Below are 26,668 nucleotides of genomic sequence, written 5' to 3' on the forward strand. Positions count from 1 at the left end.
CCATTTTAAAAGGGCATTTGCTAATCTTACATTACTGTGTCTATTCAATTTATTAGTGGAGACACAGTCCGTATAATGGCCCGAACCAAGAGACTTGAGCCAGTGTGCTTAATGTTCAAGCATTGATTAAACTGTCTCCAGAGTGGTAAGAGATAAAACCTTGAAAATAAATTTAATCTGAGGCCTAGTTCAACCCTGAAAATAGAAGAAGAGAGTAAAACCTTGCAAAGCAAAGACTCTCAACCAAAACAAAATACATGAAACAGATTCTGTTCAGTCTGATCAGCAATAGAATAGAATAAACAAACTTTTTTTTTCTCAGGGACAGAGCAAACAGAGCTTGAACTACAGGCTTTCGAAGACAGGACAAAATTAACAATAATAATAGTAATATGCTCATTATATGATTGTAAACATACAGTATACAAAATGTTATATATATATATATATATATATATATATATATATATATATATATACACAGGGGTTGGGAGGGTTACTTTTGAAATGTATTCCATTACAGATTACAGAATACATGCTGTAAAATGTCATTTGTAACGTATTCCGTTAGATTACTCAAAGTCAGTAACGTATTCTAAATACTTTGGATTACTTCTTCAGCACTGGTAGATTTTTTTCACTTGTTTTGACTATAAAAAATCTGCCAGTACAGTAAGACAAAATACACATGTTAAAAATACATTCTCTGAAAAACCTAAATATCTTATGCAGTGTTGTTTCTAAAACAAGATAAATCTAATTGATCTTGTTTTAAGGATTTTCAGATATTTACAGGAAAACAATACAAAAATTATCATCAAGAATAAGATTTTTGCCCTAATATCAAAGGTCTTACTAGAAAAAAAGAAATTATTATCCAATGTGAATTTTCTTGATAAAAAAATATGATTGTGCCTGGTGCATGTAAAATGGCTAGAAATAGTATTTTAGCTTAGCGTAAAACTGACAATATACACAAGGTTTATTTCTATTTCTTCTGCTCTAAACTTACTTCAAACTTACTTCTCTGTCTGCTCGTATGAATGTAACACATCATAAGAAAGTGTTCCACTGCTGTTCAAATGCACTTTGGATCATTTATATGTATGTTTTCCATCTGAAAGGACTAAATATTAAATGAAACAAATGACAATAAAATGCAAAGTAATCTCTTCAGTAATCAAAATACTTTTTGAATGTAACTGTATTCTAATTACCAATTATTTAAACTGTAACTGCAGTGGAATACAGTTACTTATATTTTGCATTTTAAATATGTGATCCCATTACATGTATTCTGTTACTCCCCGAACCTGTGTGTATATACTGATATATATATATATATATATATATATATATATATATATATACACACACACACACACACACTGGTGGCCAAAAGTTTGGAATAATGTACAGATTTTGCTCTTATGGAAAGAAATTGGTACTTTTATTCACCAAAGTGGCATTCAACTGATCACAATGTACAGTCAGGACATCAATAATGTGAAAAATTAATACAATTTGAAAAAAACATTTCAGAACTTCTTAAACTACAAAGAGTTCTCATCAAAAAAATCCTCCATGTGCAGCAATGACAGCTTTGCAGATCCTTGGCATTCTAGCTGTCAGTTTGTCCAGATACTCAGGTGACATTTCACCCCACGCTTCCTGTAGCACTTGCCATAGATGTGGCTGTCTTGTCGGGCACTTATCACACACCTTACAGTTTAGCTGATCCCACAAAAGCTCAATGGGGTTAAGATCCATAACACTCTTTTCCAATTATCTGTTGTCCAGTGTCTGTGTTTCTTTGCCCACTCTAACCTTTTCTTTTTGTTTTTCTGTTTCAAAAGTGTCTTTTCCTTTGCAATTCCTCCCATAAGGCCTGCACCCCTGAGCCTTCTCTTTACTGTTGTACATGAAACTGGTGTTGAGCGGGTAGAATTCAATGAAGCTGTCAGCTGAGGACATGTGAGGCGTCTATTTCTCAAACTAGAGACTCTGATGTACTTATTCTCTTGTTTAGTTGTACATCTGGCCTTCCACATCTCTTTCTGTCCTTGTTAGAGCCAGTTGTTCTTTGTCTTTGAAGACTGTAGTGCACACCATTGTATGAAATCTTTTTGCCATTTTTGACCTAATTTTGACCTTAAGACATGCCAGTCTATTGCATACTGTGGTAACTCAAAAACAAACACAAAGACAATGTTAAGCTTCATTTAACAAACCAAATAGCTTTCAACTGTGTTTGCTAAAATGGCAAGTGATTTTCTAGTGCCAAATTAGTAATATAGCATGATTACTCAAGGATAAGGTGTTGGAGTGATGGCTGCTGGAAATGGGGCCTGTCTAGATTTGATACAAAATATTTTTTTTTTTCAAATAGTGAAGGTGCTGTTTTTACATCAGTAATGTCCTGACTATACTTTGTGATCAGTTGAATGCCACTTTGGTGAATTAAAGTACCAATTTCCTTCCGAAACAGCAAAATATGTACATTATTCCAAAATGTTGGCCGCCAGTGTAATATATATACTACTCAGCAACACGTAGTAGTGGGAGTCGGACATCAGGCAGGACCAGAGCTGGATCTGGCAGGCTCTGGATATGTATCGTGAGGTTAAGACAGGGAAACAAATTGAATAATAATTAGCAAAGATGCCATTCACATTAAAACAGGATTATACAGTGCATCCGGAAAGTATTCACAGTGCTTCACTTTTTCCACATTTTGTTATGTTACAGCCTTATTCCAAAATGGATTAAATTCATTATTTTCCTCAAAATTCTACAAACAATACCCCATAATGACAATGTGAAAGAAGTTTGTTTGAAATCTTTGCAAATTTATGAAAAAGAAAAACCGAAAAAAATCACATGTACATAAGTATTCACAGCCTTTGCTCAATACTTTGTTGAAGCATCTTTGGCACCAATTACAGCCTCAAGTCTTGAGTATGATGCTACAAGCTTGGCATACCTATTTTTGGGTAGTTTCTCCCATTCTTCTTTGCAGGACCTCTCAAGCTCCATCAGGTTGGATGGGGAGCATTGGTGCACAGCCATTTTCAGATCTCTCCAGAGATATTTAATAGGTTCAAGTCTGGGCCCTGGCTGGGCCACTCAAGGACATTCACAGAGTTGTCCCGGAGCCACTCCTTTGTTATCTTGGCTGTGTGCTTAGGGTCGTTGTCCTGTTGGAAGATGAACCTTCGTTTTTCAGGTTTTCATCAAGGATGTCTCTGTACATTGCTGCATTCATCTTTCCCTCAATCCTGACTAGTCTCCCAGTTCCTGCCACTGAAAAACATCCCCACCACATGATGCTGCCACCACCATGCTTCACTGTAGGGATGGTATTGGCCAGGTGATGAGCGGTGCCTGGTTTCTTCCAGACATGACGCTTGCCATTCAGGCCAAAGAGTTCAAACTTTGTTTCTCATGGTCTGAGAGTCCTTCAGGTGCCTTTTGGCAAACTCCAGGTGGGCTGTCATGTGCCTTTTACTGAGGAATGGCTTCCGTCTGGCCACTCTACCATACAGGCCCGATTGGTGGAGTGCTGCAGAGATGGTTGTTCTTCTGGAAGGTTCTCCTCTCTCCACAGAGAAATGCTGGAGGTCTGTCAGAGTGACCATTGGGTTCTTGGTCACCTCTCTGACTAAGGCCCTTCTCCCCCGATCGCTCAGTTTGGCCAGGCGGCCAGCTCTAGGAAGAGTCCTGGTGGTTCAAAACTTCTTCCATTTACGGATGATGGAGGTCATTGTGCTCATTGGGACCTTCAATGCTGCAAAAAATTTTCTGTACCCTTCCCCAGTGCCTCGATACAATCCTGTCTCGGAGATCTACAGACAATTCCTTGGACTTCATGGCTTGGTTTGTGCTCTGACATGCACTGTTAACTGTGGGACCTTATATAGACAGGTGTGTGCCTTTCCAAATCATGTCCAATCAACTGAATTTACCACAGGTGGACTCCAATCAAGTTGTAGAAACATCTCAAGGATGATCAGTGGAAACAGGATGCACCTGAGTGTCATGGCAAAGACTGTGAATACTTATGTACATGTGATTTTTTTATTTTTTTTATTTTTAATCAATTTGCAAAGATTTCAAACAAACTTCTTTCATGTTGTCATTATGGGGTATTGTTTGTAGAATTTTGAGGAAAATAATGAATTTAATCCATTTTGGAATAAGGCTGTAACATAACAAAATGTGGAAAAAGTGAAGCGCTGTGAATACTTTCCGGAAGCACTGTATCTAATATACACATAATTACACACAATATACAAATAATAATATACAATGTAAAGTATACAATACACACAATATAGAATACACAGTATACAATAAAAATAGTATATATAGTACATATAAAATATACAGAAGTTTGTATTGTGCTGTATTCACATTCAGGTTGTCGGTTGATAGTCAGTTGCCAGTGTGTTGTTAAGAGAGAATATAATTTATGACAGTCCAGTGTGAGATAATAAGATTAATAAAGTGCAGTGCTGATGTATATTGATCGTGAGAGATCAAGAGTTCAAAAGTCTGATTTCTTGGGGGAAGAAGCTCTCATGAAGTCGGCTGGTGCGGGTCCTGATGCTGCAATACCGCCTGCCTGATGGTAGCATTGAGAACAGCCCATGGCTCGGGTGGCTGGAGTCTCTGATCCTCCGAGCTTTTTTCCAACACACCACCAGGTATATATGTCCTGGAAAGAGGGAAGCTCACCTCCGATGATGTGTCTGGCAGTTCGCACCACCCTTTGCAGGGCTTTGCGTTTGAGGGCAGTGCTGTTGTCGTACCAGGCAGTGATGCAGCCAGTCAGGATGCTCTCTACAGTGCTGGTGTAGAACCGTGTGAGGATGTGGTGGTTCATTCCAACCTTCCTCAGCCGTCTCAGGAAGAAGAGGTGCTGGTGAGCCTTCTTCTCAGTGGCCTCAGTGTGGACGGACCATGTGAGTTCCTCTGTGATGTGGACACTGAAGAACGTGAAGCTGCTGACTCACTCCTCTGGTGTGCCATTGATGGTGATGGGGCTGTATTCTCTGTCTTTTCTCCTGAAGTCCACCACAAGCTCCTTGGTCTTACTGACGTTGATGGAAATGTTGTGCTCCTGACACCAGCGTGTCAGAGTGTGCACCTCCTCTCTGTAGGCCGTTTCATCATTGTCAGTGATCAGACCTACCACCGTCGTATCATCAGCAAACTTAATGATGGCATTGGAGCTGTGTGTTGCCACACAGTCATGTGTGTACAGGGAATACACACATGATGGCTGTCGATTTAACGTGTTAATTCATTGTGATTAATGATATAAAAAATAACGTGAATGCAATTAATCATGTCCCCAGACCGTAATAAGGAACATACATTTAATATAAGCAATTCAAACATTGTGAGTGAAACTCACTGTTTAGGGAATGCGCAGCTCAAACAGACAGTGAACAAACCACACAGGTTATGTTCCACTTCAAATTTTTATGCCCTTCCCTCACTAACTTCCCTCCGTCTCATGGATTCGGATGTATGTCATTGCTTACTTTGCGCGAGTGCCCACTACTCTTTGTAAACTAATTGTATCAGTTGACAGCCTTATATATATTTATACAGTACTGTGCAAAAGTCACAAACATTTTTTCACAAAAAACATTTGTCTTTACATGGTTATTTTTATCTTCTGCTTTAGTGTGCTAATAGAAAATATAGATTTTAGATTTCCAAACATTTCTTTTGCGAATAGAATAGAATAGAATAGAGGGAGCTCTGCAGCAGATGGCATGGTACATCAAGTCAGTCTGGGATTACAGGAAGAAACAAAAGCAAATGAGACTGCCTAAACACATGGAAGATCTGTGGCAAATTATCCAAGAGAATCGGTGCTGTTTTGATGACAAGGGTGGTCATACAAAATATTAATTTAGCTTTTTTATATTTACTGCACTTTGTACAATGTTAATTGATCAATCAAAACTAATTATGGAACTATTTTTGAAGAAATCCTCTCTATGCAACATTTTTCACAAGTGCTTAAAACTTTTGCACAGTACTGTTAAGTATATACACTGGCGGCCAAAAGTTTAGAATAATGTACAGATTTTGCTGTTTTGGAAGGATATTGGTACCTTAATTCACCAAAGTGGCATTCAACTGATCACAAAATATAGACAGGACATTACTGATGTAAATACAGCACCATTACTATTTGAAAAAATGTATTAAATATTAAAATAATTTTTAATCTAGACAGGCCCCATGTCCAGCAGCCATCACTCCAACACCTTATCCTTGAGTAATCATGCTAAATTACTAATTTGGTACTAGAAAATCACTTGCCATTATATCAAACACAGTTGAAAGCTATCTGGCTCTTTAAATGAAGATTAACATTGTTTTTGTGTTTGTTTTTGATTTGCCACAGTATGCAATAGACTGGCATTTCTTAAGATCAATATTAGGTCAAAAATAGCAAAAAAGAAACATCTTTCTCTAGAAACTCATCAGTCAATCATTGTTTTGAGGAATGAAGGCTATACAATGCTTGAAATTGCCAAAAAAAAAAAAAAAAACCTGAAGATTTCATACAAAATGACAACTGGTCAAAATAACAAAAAAGATGCAGTGTTTTCAGACCTCGAATAATGCAAAGAATACAAGTTTTATTCATATTCATTTTTAAACAACACAATACTAATGTTTTAACTTAGGAAGAAAACAATATTTGGTGGAATAACCCTGATTTTTAATCACAGCTTTCATGCATCTTGACATGCTCATTGGATTGGTGATGATCTGGGGGTGCTTCAGCAAGGCTGCGTAAAAAACGCATGAATCAAGCCACTTACAATTTTATCCTGGAAGAAAACTTACTTCCTTCTGCTCTGAATACTTCGGAATGGCATACTAATATTCTTGCTATTTCTGGTATACATAGATATGTCAGAAGCAGTAAGACTAGTATGGGTAGTATGCCATTCCGGACACGGCAACTGTCTGCAGCGCTTTTCATGTGCAGTTTAAAGTGTCACTTAACGCCCTGATGTGAATCATATGAATTCCATATCCAAAGTGGATAGCCACAGCCTGCCGGTCGATTAATATTGTGGATGAGGGTTTAAAAGATGTAATGTGCATCTTTTAATGAATGCGCATCCTTTGGGGACTGGTTATTTCAAATAGTCAAACTCCCACTTAGACTTTGTGAAATGTTTCATGTTATTTGCATCAGTGTATTTTGGTGCATTTCTGTCTTTATACTATGGAAGGCTTTATTTGGAAAATGTTAATAAACCTTTATTGTTACATTTTGTTATCTTTCCTATGAAGGAAATAAATGCATTTTGACAGGACAAGAAGCATATAAAGAGTCAAATTTCAGCACTTTCAAAATCTGCGATTAATCACGATTAATTTTGAAATAATTAATCATTCTGCAAAACTGGACAAATATTTAGCAACTAGTCCACTTGTTCAAATTTGGGCATTATATGTAGCAGAGTTTAAGGGGTTAATTTCCAAAAGAATGCCTAGTGGAGACAATATCATGCATGACACATTATGAGGTCCAACTTGTAAGCTTTGAGCTAAACTCTGGGACATTACATATTCATTTCCATGTTGTTATGCTGCATAACACTGGTCTGATTGGCTATGCCCTTTATAAACCTTGCACTTTTTGGAACTTATCATACGCCACATGAGTTAATTGGCTATCACATGATCTTCCGGCATAATATTGTGGCACCAGTCTTCCTTACCTAAAGTTCTAAACGCAGTGGCTTCATATGACATCCAATTGAAGCAGACCAAAGGTGACGTAAACCCAGGGCTCCGGATCCTGCCTCTGCTTGCTATTCAACATAATAGACAAAATAGCTAAATAATATAAAATAAAAAAATTCATTTCAACATCATTACATGCACTGAGATGATTGGATCCGTGGGTGTGTCTGCAGTTGATATTTGTATGTGTATATGTGTTTTAAACATCATTATTCTTGCTCAAGTGCTCAAGCGTTCATTGTATAAGTTAAGTATCTGCATGAATATCTTCTTACTTGCATCAATAAATCCAGTGAAAAAGCATTGATACATGTTTAGCCTCACCTTTTTATTACCACATGCTTCTCTGGGAGTGTGTATGTGCGAGTGTGTGTGTGTGTGTGTGTGTGTGTGTGTGTGTGTGTAGTGAATAAAGGAGCCAGACTTGGCTTACTGCCTGTACTCCAATCTGCTGATGGCCCCGTTCGTGATGCCAGGGGAAGCGGGAGCCATTTTTAGCGATGAGGTCATCCTTAATAAAGCAAACAAAGCGAGTCAGCTGAGGCTCTCCAATTCGTTATCTGCGCTCATCCTCAAGGACACCCTTTTATCTCCTTTTAATTGAATCTAACTTCAAAACGGGCTTATCGACAAGCATCGGCACTCGGGGTTCATGCTCCTCTCAAAGGCAATGGCGAAAATGTTATGTAAACAAAAGGATAGCCCTCCGCGACGGAGTGAAGGCTTGACCCTCGATGAGGAGGACTGGATGGGGGGAGAAAAAGGTGTCGGATGGCGGCGGATTCCCGATAAGCCACCTGCTGTGATGAGAGGATGAAATGGAGATGGAGAATAAAGTATCAAATGTCCTACTGTGCACCGTCTGACAGCAGAGCTGTGAGATGACATCATTGGCATGTGGTGGCCGGTTCCCTGTCTCTCTCTCTCTCTCTCTCTCTCTCACTTCATGCTCTATCTCTCCTGTTCATAACTCTTACACACACTCACATTCTCTCTTCCCTCGCCTTACGTCTTCCAGACTTCCATTGTTTCTGTGGTGATGAATAGTGGGAGATACTTTTTTTTCGAATTTGAAAGATGCACACTTCTTCTTCAAGGCTGTCAGTTAAGCAGAAATGATAGCTCACCCAAATTAAGAATTTAGAACAACACGTGGTCTTGCAACTGTGAAGTCCCGATGCAATGCAAAGCAATGCCTATATAAGACTAGTGCATACGTCATATGTCAGTATGAATTATACATGTTTTACAAACGCTGAACGTGCTTATTGTCCATCATGTATGAATGCTTTCAAAAACCTTTTTAGCAGCTGTTTACACAGATGTGAAATTTGGTAGGCAGAAACACAAAATGAAAAAATAAAATAAAAATAAATAAATACAATAATAGGTACAACAGGGCTAAAAGCACACCTTAAGGAAAATGTGTTTTTTTCTGGTCACAAAGCAATATTAATTGAATATTGATGGAACAATTGATGACTTGTTTTTTTTTTAAAAAAATAATAATAATAATAATACTGGAAGGTTTTGATTAAAATTCATAAAATAATAAAAATAATAGTAATAATAATAACAATAAAAGATGGCGAGGAGGCATTTTACACACTTGGGCCCCTCTGATTTATAGTAATATTGTTTAGATATAGAGGCAATAGTTATAAGGCAAAATCTGTCAAATTATGCAAATACTTTTGAGACAGCAAAATGTTTTTTATTTTTTTTTTTTATTTTTATTTTTTATTTTTTTGAGTAACACATTAAGACAATGCTTATTCAAAATAACCACTTATTGTTATTTTCAATCACTTCTGTATATAAGGGGTGTTTAGCCCCAGCAACAAGGGGGCTTTTTTTACTCCAAATAATATCCTTTCACTTATTGAAAAACTTTTGATTTAATCACCTTGAACAAAATGAAAAAGGACAAATAAATACCAAATTATCACATCTCAAAATAAATGTGATAATCTCAGGAATTCACATTTACCCTGTCCCAAATGGCACACTTGATGTGGACTTGCGGTCTCGTGGCCTTCATTTGCACGTTCCCGTGAAGTCTACACGACTGTAGGGTGTCCCATTTGACATTTTAATGTTCTGAAGAGTGCTCGCGAGCACCCCCTTTCCACCCTCAATGCGCCTTTCGGCTGAGCCCGCATAAGTGCAAGCTCCACAGCGGACTATTACCCAACAGTCACCGCTACTGATCCTCTCTGCCAAATCACAGCCGAATGGAGTTTCCTTGCCAGAGGAAAAAAACATGGCGGACGAGGCGATGTCAATTGCGGATTAAAAATTTATTTTCATAATTATTTTTTACTGATTGTCAATGGTGGATCACTTGCTTACTATGTGTAAATAGTATCACTTTTAAGTCTGATTTGTAGAACTGGTTCAAAACTTTGTTTAATTTTCCAGAGAAATAATAGGAAAAGGAATTAGTCCTATTCAGTTTATTTAATAGTTTTTTCTTGGGGAAGTTTTACGTTCATAAAAGTAACCATTTGCTATTGTTGTTTCAAAGAGGATTTTATAATTATTTTGAGTCTCTAAAATATCAAGACAGAGAGAATCATTTATGGCCGCAGCTTGTAAGATAGCTTATATTTATTGATATACTTTAGCAACAATCGGTCTAACAGTGATATTTATACCTGCAGAAGTGTGGCTGTGTGTATTTTATAACTATTTTATGTTTTTCTGTACATTGTACTGTGTTCTAAGCACCTGCCTGTAACCATCAACAGTAGCGGTTCTAGCTTGTATGGCGCCTTTGGCAAAACCCGTTTGTCGCCCATGCCTAAATCCGCCACTGACCATCAATGTGTCTGAATCATGTTTATTTGTTTTCTAAAGACTTAAAATGATGGGGTTTTGTTGCTGTAGTTATATGTGCGCTTTGTTTTTAAGAGGTTCTTGATTAAATTATCTAATGCTTTATTGTCAGGGAGTTGCTTAAAATTATTTAATAAAAATAAATTTTCAATAGTGAGTTTAAAGAGTGTTTCTTTATCCCATCTATCAATGCCATGACTTTTTAAAATAACAATTTGTAAAACTGCATTTCTATAAAAACATAATGTAAAAAATGCATCATCTGATTGAAGTCTTGAAGTCTGTCCCAAATGCACACTTTTACTACTCATGCAACCTCATGGACTTGCTGACTAGCGCCCCATCGGTCTGCACTCGCTTATGTCACTGAAGTCTGCACTCAGAGGAAGACCGCAAGGTCGGAGGGTGCCATTTGGGACAGGGCCATTAGCAACTGTACATTAGATCAATTTACTTCAAAATGAACATTTAGATGATGGCCTCATAGATCTGGAAATGTTTGCTGTCCATCCAAGTAACAAACAGGTGTTTAGGAAAATGCTGTGGTAGTTTTTGTTGCTATATAGTGTTTTGGGAGAAAATTTAATCAAAAGTGCCTTTAAACCCATTGTAGCCTTTCCACCAAAAATAAATAAATAAATAAATAAATACTAACTAAAAACATACACATCAACATCGAAGTGATAACCACTGAAATTTGTAGCATTTATGAGAGAGAATGATTTAATGTCAAGCGGTACTGAAGCCAAAGGCTAATTGTTTAAATGAATCACAAATTAGATCTCTTTAATATCTCAGTTGTTTCTACTATAAACAGATTGAACAAAAAGCAAATTAGAGATTTACATTTCATATGTTTCTCCTGAGAAAGGTACTCCAGTAATATCACTATTGTCTCCATTAAAGTTTCTGAAGAGGATCTCAAAACAATCTCAAACTGTGCTCAGATTTAACAAAATGCCAAAATCTGAGATCTCAAAAGTCAACGATTTCAACATGAAATCCAACATTTCTCATCAAATTATATACTCATACACTGAGTATATCATACAATATTTATTTGTACTGAATAACAAGTATGGTACTGCTGAGTTTTTGCAGATCTCCAATCAGTCATTATACTGATGATCTCTCAGTATTTGCTTCATGAAAAAAGCAATACACAGATTTTTCAGTAGTGAAGTACACAACCTCGACCTTACCGTTAGCTCCACTCTTCTCCACATTGGTAACCTTCAAAAATTAAACATGACAGAAACTCTTCTAAATCCCAACATAACATAACATTAAACAGTAACAAGTCACATAGATGTATTGTACACAATGAATTTAAGTTGAGGCCAAATGCTAAAGAATTGTGTTTCATTAGATTGTTTTAATAAGTTAAATGAATAAGCATTAAAATCACATTGATCGAACACCATCCGTTAGAAGCCTGAATCCATTTGAACATTCCATAGCAATGTGATCATATCACTTTTTGATGACTGTGTTGACTATCACTCGGACTTTACACAATATAACTATGTTCTCATCTCAAACATAATGTATTAAGTTGATTTCAAATATACTGGTTTAGTATTTTCAACAGAGATACTTTCCCTTGTTTTCAGTGTACTGTGCATCAATAATTGATTCATTTGTGTCTATTTGTATTTGTTCTTAAGGAATTTAAAGAGGAATGTTTGAGATTTTAAAGAAGTCTATACTTTAACTGAAACATAACTGATTCCTCCAGTAAGTCTCCTGAGCTATGAAACAGCAACCTCCGAGCAATTACATTGTATTACAATTACAACGCAAATATGACACAAGTGCATTACGTCAGTATACATTATGCATGTTTCACAATTACCGGCCATGTATGAATGCTTTGGGAAACTTTTAAAGTGGCTGGGCCTAATTCAAATAGGAAAAATCAAAAGTTAAATCAGCTGAGAGGGGAGAATGCGAGTGCCAAATGCAGCGCAGGTCTTGGCTTGTGTTCCTATTCTTCTCTAGTGAATCAGATTAAGGATTTCCAAGCAAAATCATATTGTTGGAAATGAAATGGGCAACTGTCACATGTACTTACTTCTGTTTATGTTGGTTCCATTTCCAAAATGTGATTTTAAAAAGAGACTATGGCTTGGCATTAAGATAGCTCCGTTAAATTTGACAAGGTCAGAGCTAATGTATAGCAATATCCATAAGGCATTTCACTTGGTTCATCCAGCATTAAAGTTCGAAGAATCCCGTATGGTGCCGAAGGAAAGGAAGGTATGTTTCAGCAAAGGGATGCCATCTAGAGGTTCTAAACAATCCTTCTATCTGCCATGAAGCAACATTCAAATTAAAACACTTTTCCTTTGAGAACAGGGGTGTTTCATGCTATCGTACAAGGCAAACAAATTTCCAATACAAATGTTTACTATACATCTTCACTTAGTTTAAAATTCCATTCATGCAGCTGTTCCTTTCACCTGTCAGATGATTGGTAAACACTTCTATTCAACCGGACATGGTTTAACCACATTTTCTAACAATATAAGAGGGAGTCATTTAAATGTATATTCAAAGGCTACACTACAGTTTCCGTACAATAAAACTTATTTTGGGACAAATTTGTAATTCTTTCATATTCGAATTCTGGCATACTTTGTTGCACACATTTTGCATATGCTGATGTCAGGTATTTGCTTTGGAGATTAGTTTAGTTTTAGTTTACTTTATATAGCACCATGAGGATAAAAGAATAATGCAAGAAAACACAACAGAAAAGAGATGTGCAGGATGGGATAGAAACCATAATAGGCTAATTTGAATACCTCATATAAAAAAAAAAAAAATTCATATCATATTTATTTTTTTATTTTTTTATCCCATCATTGTTGCAATTCAAAGAAAAAGTGTCAACCTGCAGAAATAGTGCAAAAAGAGTCTGGTCTTGTCTGAGCTAACTAGAACCCATGATAATTGGCTTGCAGTGTTGTACACATAAAACACTCCTTGCCCTGCTGTGCGAATATGTGTCAGCCAAGCTCAGGATGTTAACCTAATGGTAACACATGGTGAAACATTATTTGACATTGTTGCTGAGAATCTGATTTTCTTTGTACAAAATTGTGAAGCAAACAGCATGTAATAAAGTTGTCTATAAATGGCCAAACAAGAAATTCTGGCTTCCCAGCATTGGCCAGCACAAAGCTAAAAATGTTATTTAGCTTAATTAGTTAAGGCAAAATATATTTATGGGCAGTGATTCAATCGCCTTAGGTGAACACATAGGTTGCTTGTGAAATTTCAGAGATATCATAATACGTGTTCAGCTAATTAAAAGCATGTCCACCCACTTTGGAGAGAATAAATAAATTACTAAGTCAAATTTGTCAGATTTAGTGGGCAGTAACACAAAATGAAATACAATAATGAAGTGCAATAAAAAATATGAGAATATCCACCAAAAACTGCAGTAATAATTACTAAAACTTGTAACTCGAAAGGAAAGTATAATGGTTTAATGTAATGCAGTATTGTAGCTAAAGGGTGTGAGCAAGTTACTTCTGCGCTATTTTTTTAAAAATTTTGGTCAATGTACATCACATGACAGCATCGCGCACCACGAGCACTGCAATTTTAAGATGGCAAGTTATTAATGAGTTAACACCTATCGAGACCCCTGTGTTTTGGTCAATTACGTTCCATTAGTTGCACTCCTCCTTGCTGTCATTTAAAGCAAGAAAGCGTACACCCCTGAATCCTCTCCAAACAGTGTTGAGCACTGTTGCTGCCCCAAACTGACAATCAAATTGTACAGTTGCTTTCTCAAGCCTAGACCACAGCAAACTGTTCATTATGCCATCTAAACCAATCATAAAATTAAAAAATAAATGTTTTAAAGTTGAAAAAGTTGTTCAAAAGTGACAATTCAGCCTGACTGCGTTATAATTAGTAGGTATACTTATGTAACCTTTACATGTACATTTTTTGTAACTTACTGTGTGGTAGAGAGTAGAATTTAGGTTGTTAACCGCTGGGAATATTCTCCTAATCACCTCTGTGAAGGTGCCATAACTCATTAAAAACTAAGTGCAGCGCTACGTGCTAAGACTGTGCACAACTTCTTATCCAATTTTCATGAGAGTTTCTAAGCGCAATTTATGTGCCGGCGCAAGTGGCAGTGGGTGCGAGTGTTTGTGCTATCTGTGGGTGTATGGGCACAAACTTTGGGTGTATTTCAATTAATTGTAATGAAGTGGCGTAAAGTGGAATTCGCAATTTTCCTGAGAAATAGGTCATTGTGCTAAGACGTTTCAAAAGCTGTCTCTTTGCAGTGCAAATTCTAAAGTCAGTTCCTGCATTTGCAGTTTGGATATTCAACCAGCAGATAGTACTACAATCCATGTCCAAACTCTTAAAATATAGTGGAACATCAAATTGTGTCCCTGATAATACATTTCTTAGATTTGTTTTAAACTATCTATAGGTCATGGTTTGTTTTTCAATTGTTATTATTGTTACGTTTATATTTTCAATTGTATTAATGATCTAATCTGTATTGGTGTTTTCCACCTATTGTCATAGTGTGATTTTTAAGTCACTGCAAAAGGGGCCGGTGGAAGAAGTTGGATAGGATTTGGTATGATTTTTTGACCACTTTGTTATTTTGATTACAGTATCATTTTGTTTGAAATGTCATTTGAATTTAGAAATTTATTTGATTTAATTTTTTGTTTCAGAAACTATTTTAATTTTTCAAAATCAAAATTGGCCAGTAGATGTGAAGTGCGTGCATGTACAATCATACTATGTGTGTCAGTAGATGAAAATTATTAATACTGACATTCTCTATAATTTAACAGAGCCCACAAATCCTGATGAGAACCACATTTTCCATGTGTATAAAAGGAGCGTGTCACTGTCAGAGAAAAATACCTGACATTCAACAAGGATGCAGTAAAAGGTGAACTCACTCATTTTTTTTAATTCTTCATCTTAGACTTCATCTCATGTGAGTGCTCATTATTTTATACATATGTTTCAAAATTAAAATTCATTTATTTATGAGTAAAACTTTTTAAATGAGGAAAAAATGTCTGAGTGCACCTTTAATGAATAAAATCAATATTTATATTCTTCTAATTCATTGCATACATTCTATTTACACTATCAACTTCTTACGAATGTGCTGTCTTTATGTCACTGGTACTTGACAGGGAATGGACTATATAATAGGATGCAGATGGTGGAATAACTGTAGAAGAACCTCAGAATTAAATTGCACTTGACCCAGCCCATTAGCGCATTGCACACGTAATTTCGCCAAACCCACTTGTGCCTAGACTAAGCACATGCTTGCATAAAAATACCAAAACTTCATGGCCATGCCCACTGACTTTGTGCTTATAACTTAGAGCATAGCGCTGCGCTTAGCGCTAGCGCTCTAAAAATAGGGCCCCAAATATCCTCAGAGATTTGGCATGTCGCAACCGATCACATGACATCCAGTGCACATTTGACATCACTGACATAAAATCTGTGTCAGAGTGCTTCTTTTTTTAATGGTTAAATGAGTGCAGGATTTGACTTTTACAGCCACTGTGGTTGATGGAGAAGAAGATCATTGAATAAAGACTTAAATTTGAGTCTGTTCTTCATACAGATCTATAATATGTCATGGATATGAACAGAACTTAAATGCAGGTAGCAATGTAACCCAAAATGACTTTTTAATAAAGGAAAAGTACAAAAACAATGCAAAACTGGGCACAGATAAAAACTGAAGACCAACAGACAAACAGGGCTGAAAAAACAAAACAAAAACAAAAACACCTGTAACCAAAACTAGGCAGACTAACAAAATAAAGGAAAACAGAGTGCATTGAACTCGAATCCAGCAGAACAACCAGAAAACAGGGCAAACCCGACTGACAGGATAAACCAAGGACATGGAGAATGAGAAACAAACCAGCAAAGAATAGAATAAACAGAGGGAATATAAAAGGGAAACAATCAGGGAAGCAAATAAGGAGGGCAGGTGATGGACAAGAACTAATAATGAGGGAGGCGGGGTCAAGACACGAGAGTGACAAGACATAAACAGAAGCCATGTGCTCGATAAGAGAAAACGCAAACAAGACAGGTGACAGGATCCCGACACCAAATAAAAAAAAATAGAAAAAAGTGTCGGGATCCTGACATCATTTGGCTTCTGAAGACCTGGATTATAGATCACAAACATAATGGCTTATTTTTATGATTGTTTTATGGTACTTTTGCAGTGCAATTTATGTTCTTTTTTTTTTATATATATATATATATATATATATATATATTCTGAAAACTTTTTGTGTCCCAAATCAAACAAAATAAAAATGAAATTAATAAGTAATAATTAAATGATGACATTTTTATTAATTATTCAAAAAGTTTTATTTTATTTAACATTTTAAAGTTTAGTCTTGGTTAAAGTTATATAATCCTTCTAAACAAATATGGTACCAGAAACTACAATGAACAGAATAAAACAGTTCTAATGTCAAATTAGGTAAATGCGTCAACTGCGTTAAACAAGTCCGTAACCATATCTTGAACACTGGGGGGGGGGGGGGCGGGGGGGCTAAAACATTTTGGGGGTGGGGGATCGTGGGTGTTGTGGTACAAATATATTGGTCCTCTTTGGTCCTTTACAATAGTAAAGGCTCTGAATGCAATACTATTCTGAATATAGGCTTTAAATGCGATAAAGGCCCAACATTTTATATATTTTTTTTGGTTATGAAAGATACATGTACAAAACAAACAATTTGCCTGTTTCAGTCATCTTTTTTTTTCTCTCTTTTTTTTTTTTCCTGTTTTTTAATTATTAATTAATTTTTGCATTAAAAATATATGACCCTGTCCTTGCCAAAACCTAAAAACACAATAGAAGTCACAAGTCACAGGTCTTACTATGTTCTAGTTCTAATCTGAGGGTGATAACACTCTTCTTTGTGTTTTATAGATAATTTTCTTAGACAATGTCAAGTTAATTTTCTAAAAAAACTACTTCAAAAGCCTGCCAGTTTACCACGTTCATTCAATTCCTTTACAATATACACACATTCGCTATTTGTCTTAAGCTTGATACACTGACAACTACTCTGTTACTGTTTTCACATTCACACTTATGAATGGCATATGAATCACATACTGTACATGATATACTGTCTATTCAAAATGGCGAATTTTGCCAAATGGTGAATAGTTTGCACCCTTGGGAATTACTGCTGGTCGGTATAACATTTCAGTCATAAAATAGTGGGCAAATATTTCATGTTTAGTTAGTTACATCTTACATTACACTAACACTCTTAACCTGAACTGCTTGCTGGAATAATCCACGAGATTCCCGCTTAGTTTCTGACAGTTGAATCCCGCCTTCATCGATTTGATTGGCTATCTCATATGACATTGATGAGCAGTGTCACAATGGACAATTAGACAGTGGTGCATAATGGACTGCAGTAGAACACCAACTAGGATATCAAATATTGGGGGGGGGGGGGGGGGGGGGCAATCTGGCCATATCTGAATACTCATGAGATCATGTTGCGCAGTTATTGTGTTTTCATGATTGATCATTGATGTCACTTCTGAATACTATGGAATATAGAGTGTTTGGGTACTCAGGCCCATCCTTGCTAAGGACAAGCCGTTCATGGAGCTTTAACAAGTAATAAACCTGTAAAGTTCTATTATATTATATATATTACCCACCCCTTATATTCCAAACGTAGCCCACAATGATGCCTTTAAACATATCTCAGAAAATCCTCTCATGATGATGTTTTTAAAGTGCGGTGCAAAATGCATTAGGTGGAGGTAATATCAAGTCCAGAAAACATGAGATTGTGAGCATATGAGAAATGAGAAGATGACAGACTGTTCTTTTGTTCAGCGTACATGTATGAAGTTGACTCCGACTGCAGTGCTGCAAGTGGGCACATCACTGCGGAAGTGCTGTCTAAAATCGGACTGGATGTATCATCTGGTAAGCAGACCAAGGAGGTCCAATAACATCACAGAACCCCGTGAGCTACCGATCAAACTAGGTTGGATTTGTTTGGTTTTGTCAACTTGCAACCAATCCTGTAACCATAAATTTGTTCCACTAGATTTGTGATCCCCTACCTTACTCGATGTCTGTTCGGATATCATTGGTTGGGGCTTGTCGATAATAATAAATGATGACACACCATCTGCTCCCATTGTACCAGCACATCCCAGCCAAGAGGTGTCTTAATGTCTAGGTTTCAATCATTAGCACCCTGCTAGATGGATAGGTGTGGTGGATTTGATGACTAAACCTGGTCTGTAAAACTTCTACATTTCGTCTGTCTTATGTTATTAGATTCTTCTCACCCAAGGTCTGTCTCACTAGCTATGACTGGCAATTACAGAAGCTGTTAGTAACCCATCTCCTTTTTACTCATACATATCTGCATCCGGTCCTGTGACCCTGAAATCGCTGTGCCATAGGAGCTTAACGAGATTTGACGAGATCGACAAGACTATCAGTTATGTATTTCAGACTCTGACTGAGGGCTACGAGGACAACGTCACTGCAGAGCTCTGATGGAACTGCAGTTTCCCAGCACTGGGAAATTAGATTTCCAAATTGATCACAGACGTAAGAATAATACATTCACATCTAAGTGATTGGAACCATCTCATTAGATTGTAGATGGTCCATTAGACCAAAGACAAAGTAGTGAAAATTAAAAATATCTCAGTCTATGCGCAACAGTCAAGGCTGTGTAGGAAAAAAAAACAGTCTTAAATGATGCCAGGACATTATATGCACTTAAATACAATGAGATGTAGTTCCCACTAATTTGGCACCTTCAACATCATATAAAGTTGTTTTGGCACAGATTTTATTTAAAACTGTATTAAAAAAGTTGCCCTGCTCTGCAACAATCTGTATAACCTGTAAACCTTGTGCTTACCTGTGTAGATTTCCGCTTCCGAAGGGTCCTCCACCCGCTTATGCTGAATGATGTAATCTGAAACCTTGTAGCCAATTAGGGGTTCCACGTCGATCCACTCCACTGCCACCATTGTGCTAGATGGTTCCAGGTGGGGAGCTAGTCTCAACCTGTGAAGATAACAAAACACCATATTCCATTGTGTCATGAATGTTACTAGGGTTTGACAGAATGGCTCTGTTCCAAAACCTAGTGTGCTGCCTACATAGGCAGCATTTGAAGGCATTATAGGCAGGTCCCTGAAGTGAAGGCTGTATTGACACAATTAATTGCATATCAATATTTCCTGAGAAAGGCCTCCCAAATAAAAATAATTCAAATTATAAAAATTCAAATAATTATAAATATAATATAATATCTATAATAAATAATAATTTGGATTATTAAAAAAAAAAAATAAAAATACATTACATTGTGGAATTATTGCGTAGTAACGCATTGATACGATTTTTATTTTTGAATACAAAATGTGGCTTTAGAAATCAATATATTATTTGTTTATTTCCATATTGTTGGACATAAGCCTATCAATGGTCTATGGTCCACAGCAAGCCATTTTGCAATTTAGTTTGTCAATCTGTTCGAGGTAGACTGTTAGGGGTTGTTCTGACAGGATGTATTCTTGCGTTCCATCTGCACAATTTTTTAAAGCTGGGTGAACATGGTACGATGTCCTTTATGATTGTTGCTTGTCAGATTGTATGATATAACCCCAGCAAGATTTTGGGTAAAAGCCATGGCACACTGTGCAACATTGACTGTACAATACACATTCTAGCCAAGACTTTGTTCCCAATCTTCCAGATTGACTGCTGATTTTGCCCTATGACAAGATACTTTTTTTTTACGATCCCGAAATTTGTCTCAGATGCCAAAATTGTATTGTGAACCCGGCTTAATTGTTGGTCTATGTACAAATGCGTCAGATGAACACTTTTGGAGCATCTCACTGGTACACTTTTAGGACACTGTCAATTTAAATGTAGTTTTAGTAATTTTTGACATTGAAAAATGTGTCTCAAGACCCTTGCATTCTGTTGCACAACGGCTCCTTATTAATGAGAACTCAACACATTCTGATCTGGTTCTGTTATTGTTCCATTTCAATTAGGATGCTGCCTTGGAAGTTTGCTGCCAATGTAGACAGTAGACAGCAAGTTAGCTCACTACAATTTGGAATAGAGCCAATGTCACGTGAAAATCAAGTCACAAAGTAGATTAATTTTGTCACAAATGTCACTCAGCATTGTAAAAACTAAATTTTATGTAACATTTTGCAATAACCTTGATAAATCTTCATTGACAACAACAGTCATCAGTATCATTTGTATACATATGTATATTTCATTTGAAGACACTGAGTCTGCTCCAAAACATAGTGATCATCCTCACTGTCTGCATAGGCCTTCTAAGGCAACCTCCTAACCGTGATAAGTAACTTTGAAGTAATTTGAAATGCTGTACATAGGCAGCATTTCTTTTTTGGTCACTCATGTGCATCATACAAATAGCAATCTTCAAGCTAACATTTATAGTTTATTCCATTAGTGTTTGGCATTAGCATGTTGCTATGCTAACAGTGCTTTAATCTAATAAACACAGAAAATACCTATAATCCACACATATTGGGTGAGTCCATTTTTAATTAGTTGGAACTATTTTTATTGATAGTTTTTAGTACTGAATAAAATTGAAAATATGTATAATCAACAATTCTTTTGACTCTGTCTGTCATGTTGGACACATCTGATGCTGCCTAAGAATTTGGCCAAACCCTGATATAAGGCAGCATCATTTTGCTCCCTACTGGTGTACAGAGCCCCTTAGAGGACAGGAAGGGAATTTATTTTCTAAAAGAGTTGTGCAATCCCTCACAAAAAGTTTTGCATTCCCTAGCAATACCTTTATCCATACCTTATGGAAAATTAACTATGATTTTTCTACAGTGACCATGGTTGAACTATGATATTTATAGTAAAACCATAACCAAACATATTTTAATGATGATTTTTATGCTAAAACCGTAGAAATAATACAGCAAAACCAAAACTATGGTTATAAAATAAAAACTATTCTGCCAAAAAAAAAACAAAAAAAAAAAAGTTAGTTTTACAATAGTAACACCATGGTTAATTTTTCATACATGTACCATGGTTTTTAAAACCATAGCTCTTCCCACAAAAATTGTTACATGGTTACTGCAGATTTAATATACAGGTAGCGAAACCATGGTTCGTTTTTATAAAGACATGTTTTTTGGGTGAAATCCATGGATTTAAAAACCATTTTAACCATGGTGCTACTATAGTACAGCAGTAGTAACAATGTTAAAATAAATAAATAAAAAACAAACATTTTTCTGGTTTTCCTGTATTATTTCCAGGAAATAAAAACGAAAAGTTTTTCATTTTGGTTCATTCTGAGCAGAAACTGTATTTTTCGTTCAGTTCCAGTGTTCTTCTTCCTCCTTTCCAATTGGTAACTGGTTAGAATTAAATTAAAGAATGGTTAAAAACATTCCTTAAATAAAATTACTGTACTCTGGGATAAGGGTGGGTGATACAAGTTGCAGTGTTACCAGATCTCTCAAGAAAAAAAAAAGGGGGGCCCTGGTCTGGTAAAACACGCTCAGAATAAGAGGCTTGCCTCTTGCCTCTAAGTGATAAAAAGCAATTACTGCACTTCCTACCTCCTCCTCCACGTGATGCGTGACCTTACCAATGAGTTTACGTCATCCCTCACATGAGCGCGCGTCACAGAGATGTACGGAAGTGAACATTTGTAGTTAAAAAGTATATAAGTATTGTTTTGTTTCTAAAAATAATCAATCGTTTGGGTTTAGAAGAACTTTATTTGTCGAATATTTTCATTATTTTCAGATTTTCATTTTTGGGTGAACTATTCCTTTAAGTTATCACTCCGGAACAATTGAACTGGACTTTGTTACTGTTTTCAGTTACGCTGAATCCCTGATTGTTTCAATGGTTTCTCTATGAATATCATGATTAAAATATGGTTACTCTAGTCAAACTATGGTAAATTGTGTAGTTATGGATTTACTACAAATACCACAGTTAAACTAAGGTTACTGTAGTAAAACCATAGTCAATTCTGCAAAGGATGGATAAAGGTATTGCGAGGGAACTCAAAATAACACAAGGGGAATGCAAAACATTTTGCGAGTGAATGCAAAATTTATTGTGAGGAAATGCAAAATAAAATTCTCCCTGTACTCTAAAGGGCTCCGTACCATTGGAAGTGTGCCTATCATGCCTAAGAATACTTCTAAAGGCCAACATGCGCCCCCATGAATCAAATATTGCATGTACAAGAATTCCAGTAATAGCGTCATCAGGGCCCCAAGTGGTAGGGTCAGGGTAACTTACACGGGCCGTCGCAGGGGACTGCAGTTGGGCAGACCGTCTTTGCCAAGAGCAGTCAGGTCACAGCGGCACCAGTTCTCAATGACATCACCTTTCCCCGCACACCAGTATGAGCTCATCGTGGCACTTTTGAAGGCCTGCAAAATAAATGGCACAGGTGAGAGAAATGCAATTATCTCCATGAACCACGTCCTTCCATCATATGCAATGAGTCACCTCAAAGTCGCCAACAACAGGCTCTACCACCTCCACTTGAAAAGTGGTGTATCTCTGTGAAGTTACACAGACTAAGGGCTTCTCAGGGCACTTTGTTCAGACAAGAACCTGTCAAGATTTAATTGGAAACTGTACCAAAAAAGGTCAGCCCACGTGTGAGTGTCAGGAGACTCTGTCTCAGGGGCAATAATAGGACAAGCATGAGGCGGAGAAGGAGAGGGTAACTGAGACATAGCAGAGTGATGGTACACATTGAGACAAGAGCTTGTGTCTCTTCTGACTCACCAGAATGAAATATTATTTCTTCCTAGACATTCACCTTGGAATAAAATACCAGTACCAGAACCTGCCAATATGAAAATATGAATTTCAATCTAAGCAGAACCACTGTAAAAAAGACCAGCAAATAAACAGTATAGGACTGGCACTGACATTAGGTTACAGCCAAGGGGTCAAGGTTTGGCTAGTTAGCATTGTCCAGTTAGCCCCTGCTGGTAGATGCTGTAACTGCACCATTATGGGGGTCATTCACCATTATTCATAATTTCATTATATTATAGTATATATTTGACCAGTGACCAGTGTTTTTTATATTATTATTATTATTTGGAAGGCTCATTAAAGCTTGAGATGAACTTTTATTTTTCCGTGTCTGCTGACTTTGATGTCATAGCTCAAGATAGCGGCAATTGAAAGGCTTGGTACTATTCACATTCTTGTGGTGCCATAAGCAAAGATAGCACAATTCCACTGTGTACTTCCGTTGAGTCATGCACCAGCTGAACAACTGCCATTGAGATGAATGGGAATGCTAATGGACAGCTTTCTCCAGGTATTACAGGCCTCCTTAGTTATATCCAGTAGACAGTCATGAGGAAGTGCCCCTCTCAATGATAGCATCATCAGCTTACTGGATGTCATACCTCACCCCTTATATACGCACAGGCAACTCTCTTTAAACGACCTTGATGAATGAGATGTTATATCAGCAGCAGAGCAATGGAGGGGAAAGACTGCAATATATTGCGGTATAATGACTTGCATGAGAGATGCCTGGCAGACAAAAAAGAAAGTGAATGGAGAGGTATGTACAAACTAGGGGCAGGTGGTATGGCCAAAATCTATATCAAAATTTGAGTCATTTTAAATAGTAATGTAATTATATAATTATAATATAATATAATTATAATAAATATAATTATTTTTTGCTGTAAATTCAACAAAAAATATCTATATACAGTAAGTAATGACTACTTTCCAATGGTCTCGACAAATGAAAGCTACCTCATCTTATTTGGCTTTCTCTTTTAATTTAGAACTTGATAGAAAGAAAACAAAATAATTAATTAATGATGAGTCTGGAATCTGTGCAAAACTCTTTATGCAGTGTCAGTCCTGGCACATGGCATAATAGTGTTGTGCAGTACAGAGTAGGTCGCAAGCAGCTCATGCAGGTGTTGAACTTAAGACCTTATACATCCTCTGCAAACAAAAGCATACATTTGCAGATTTTGTTTCAACGATTCAGTCCATGCTGGAGCCATCCAAATGATTCAGAATCAATTGTAAACCATATTAGACAGCACCACTACATGTTATGAGGATCACAAGGGGAACAGTTTGTTTGACATTTTCAATATTTGTACCCCCAGCGTTGCAGTTTGAGAAACCAACAGAAGTAGAGCTCCAAAAATCACATATGTTTGGAGGTGTAGGTAGAGCAAATTTTGGTGTGAATGCTGGCTGGGAATACATGAGTACACTCTATGGAAACAGCTTACAATGTGCTGCTTGAAAGAAAGAAAATGAATGGTTTAAGAAATATGCCCATTACAAAAAAAAAAAAAAAAAAAAAAGTGTTCTGAAATGGGAAACAGATGATCAGAAAATGCAACATGAAGTATCATGGCATTGAGTGCACCTCCACTCATAGACAAACAGAAAGCCGCAAACGTGCACACACATTTACCACAAGCAGTTTCCTAGAATAACCACGGTTGACTGCTCAACTGCACATGTGAAAAATAGACAAACCAATTATGGCTATGTTTGCAGAGTAACCTAAGCCAGTTCTACTGGGTAAACAGGGAATGTAATTAGGGGGAGGGGAAGGAGTGTTTGTATGTGTGTGTGTAATGAGTGAGGGGGGTGGAGGGGTACTACCAGAGGTCAGGCGAAGAAGAAGAGTGATATGACTTTTGGGGAACTGTAAGCGGATCTCTGGTGTAGATCAGTAGGGATGCCAGGAGGCTTCTAGAGTCCAAACCGAGGCTTTTGAAGACTTTACTAGTAAGACTGAGGAATGCCCAAAGGATACACACATTGTAATTTGGTAAATGGATAGAATTTTAAGGGTAGAACAAATAAAATCTGTGTGTTTACCAAGCATGTTTGTCTTTAGGTATAAGTCAATGACCTTAAATCCTCTTAGCTCTCTAGACTTCAGAGAAACACATCCTAAATAACAAGAAATGGAGCGACCACGACCTCTAAATGTTATTATCTGTTTTGCTCATCTGAGCTCACCCTATTACTGTCCCCAATCAGTGTCTGATATGTGCAAATATTAGCCAGCTGGGCAGAGGAATTGATTCATCTGATGACCCAAAACCTCAGTGAACAGGTCATTCCGATCATTCAGTCTAATGTAGTGAAGGAAATGTCCTTGTTTCTAGGAACACCTATAACCGTCTTCCAGGAAGGGAGATATGCCTTCGATTGAACCTGAGGTTCACGAGGGGATACAAGGAATGCAAATAATAGTGCACATCGGTTGAAGAGCAGCAAATCGGCTCACTGCTGCCTATAAGCTGATTTGATTTGCTTCCTTCATCTATTTGAATGGGTAGCAAAATCCATGGGTATAGCATTCCCTGGAAAATTGATTTTGGTCAGCAGCTTGGCTGGGGTTTAATGCCAACTTATAAGAGCAGTATCCATTGCTTTTTGAACGGAGACTGTAGCGTGATTGAATTGGATGCACCTTTGAATGTGTAGACAGCAATTCCCTGGTTGAGCAGTTTTAATCAGATTTACAAGATGACTTCCAATAAGCAGCCATACACTCAATTATAGCAAAGACTATCTCCAAAACACACACTAAAAATCACACTCCAGCCATTAAGTTGTTCATTTCCTGGGACTGGCTTTTAAGAAGTTTTGCAGAGCAAGTATGCAGCAACTTAAAAAAAGTTAGAACTTTATGTTTGAGTCAGAGCAGTCTATAAGCAAAATTTGGAGGGGAATTTATGTTTGGCAGTATGAGTCATTATGATGCAGGACAGTTTGGGGACAAAATGCTTTTACGACATAACAATGTTGGTACTGAGTACGTCCCTTAAGGGCCACCATTGATGCTGATTGTTGGTCACGACCTCATTGATTTATATCAGCGTAACAATGGATCTAAAGAAAATGTAAACTAGCATTGATTTA

The 26,668-nt window shown here is 36.9% G+C and overlaps 1 protein-coding gene across 2 annotated transcripts in view; it reads right to left on the reverse strand.

Annotated features, from left to right (window-relative positions):
• LOC127425941 (astrotactin-2-like) overlaps positions 1 to 26,668 on the reverse strand; it is an 829,264-nt gene that overhangs the window by 101,455 nt on the left and 701,141 nt on the right. For both annotated transcript variants that reach the window (XM_051672308.1, XM_051672299.1), the window contains 2 exons: positions 23,021 to 23,154; positions 19,596 to 19,744 (listed from right to left, as the gene is read on the reverse strand). In XM_051672308.1, coding sequence (XP_051528268.1) covers positions 19,596 to 19,744; positions 23,021 to 23,154 — 283 coding nt within the window. The remainder of the gene's footprint in view (positions 1 to 19,595; positions 19,745 to 23,020; positions 23,155 to 26,668) is intronic.

This window comes from Myxocyprinus asiaticus, chromosome 3 (assembly GCF_019703515.2).
Source record: "Myxocyprinus asiaticus isolate MX2 ecotype Aquarium Trade chromosome 3, UBuf_Myxa_2, whole genome shotgun sequence".
Lineage (NCBI taxonomy): Eukaryota > Metazoa > Chordata > Actinopteri > Cypriniformes > Catostomidae > Myxocyprinus > Myxocyprinus asiaticus.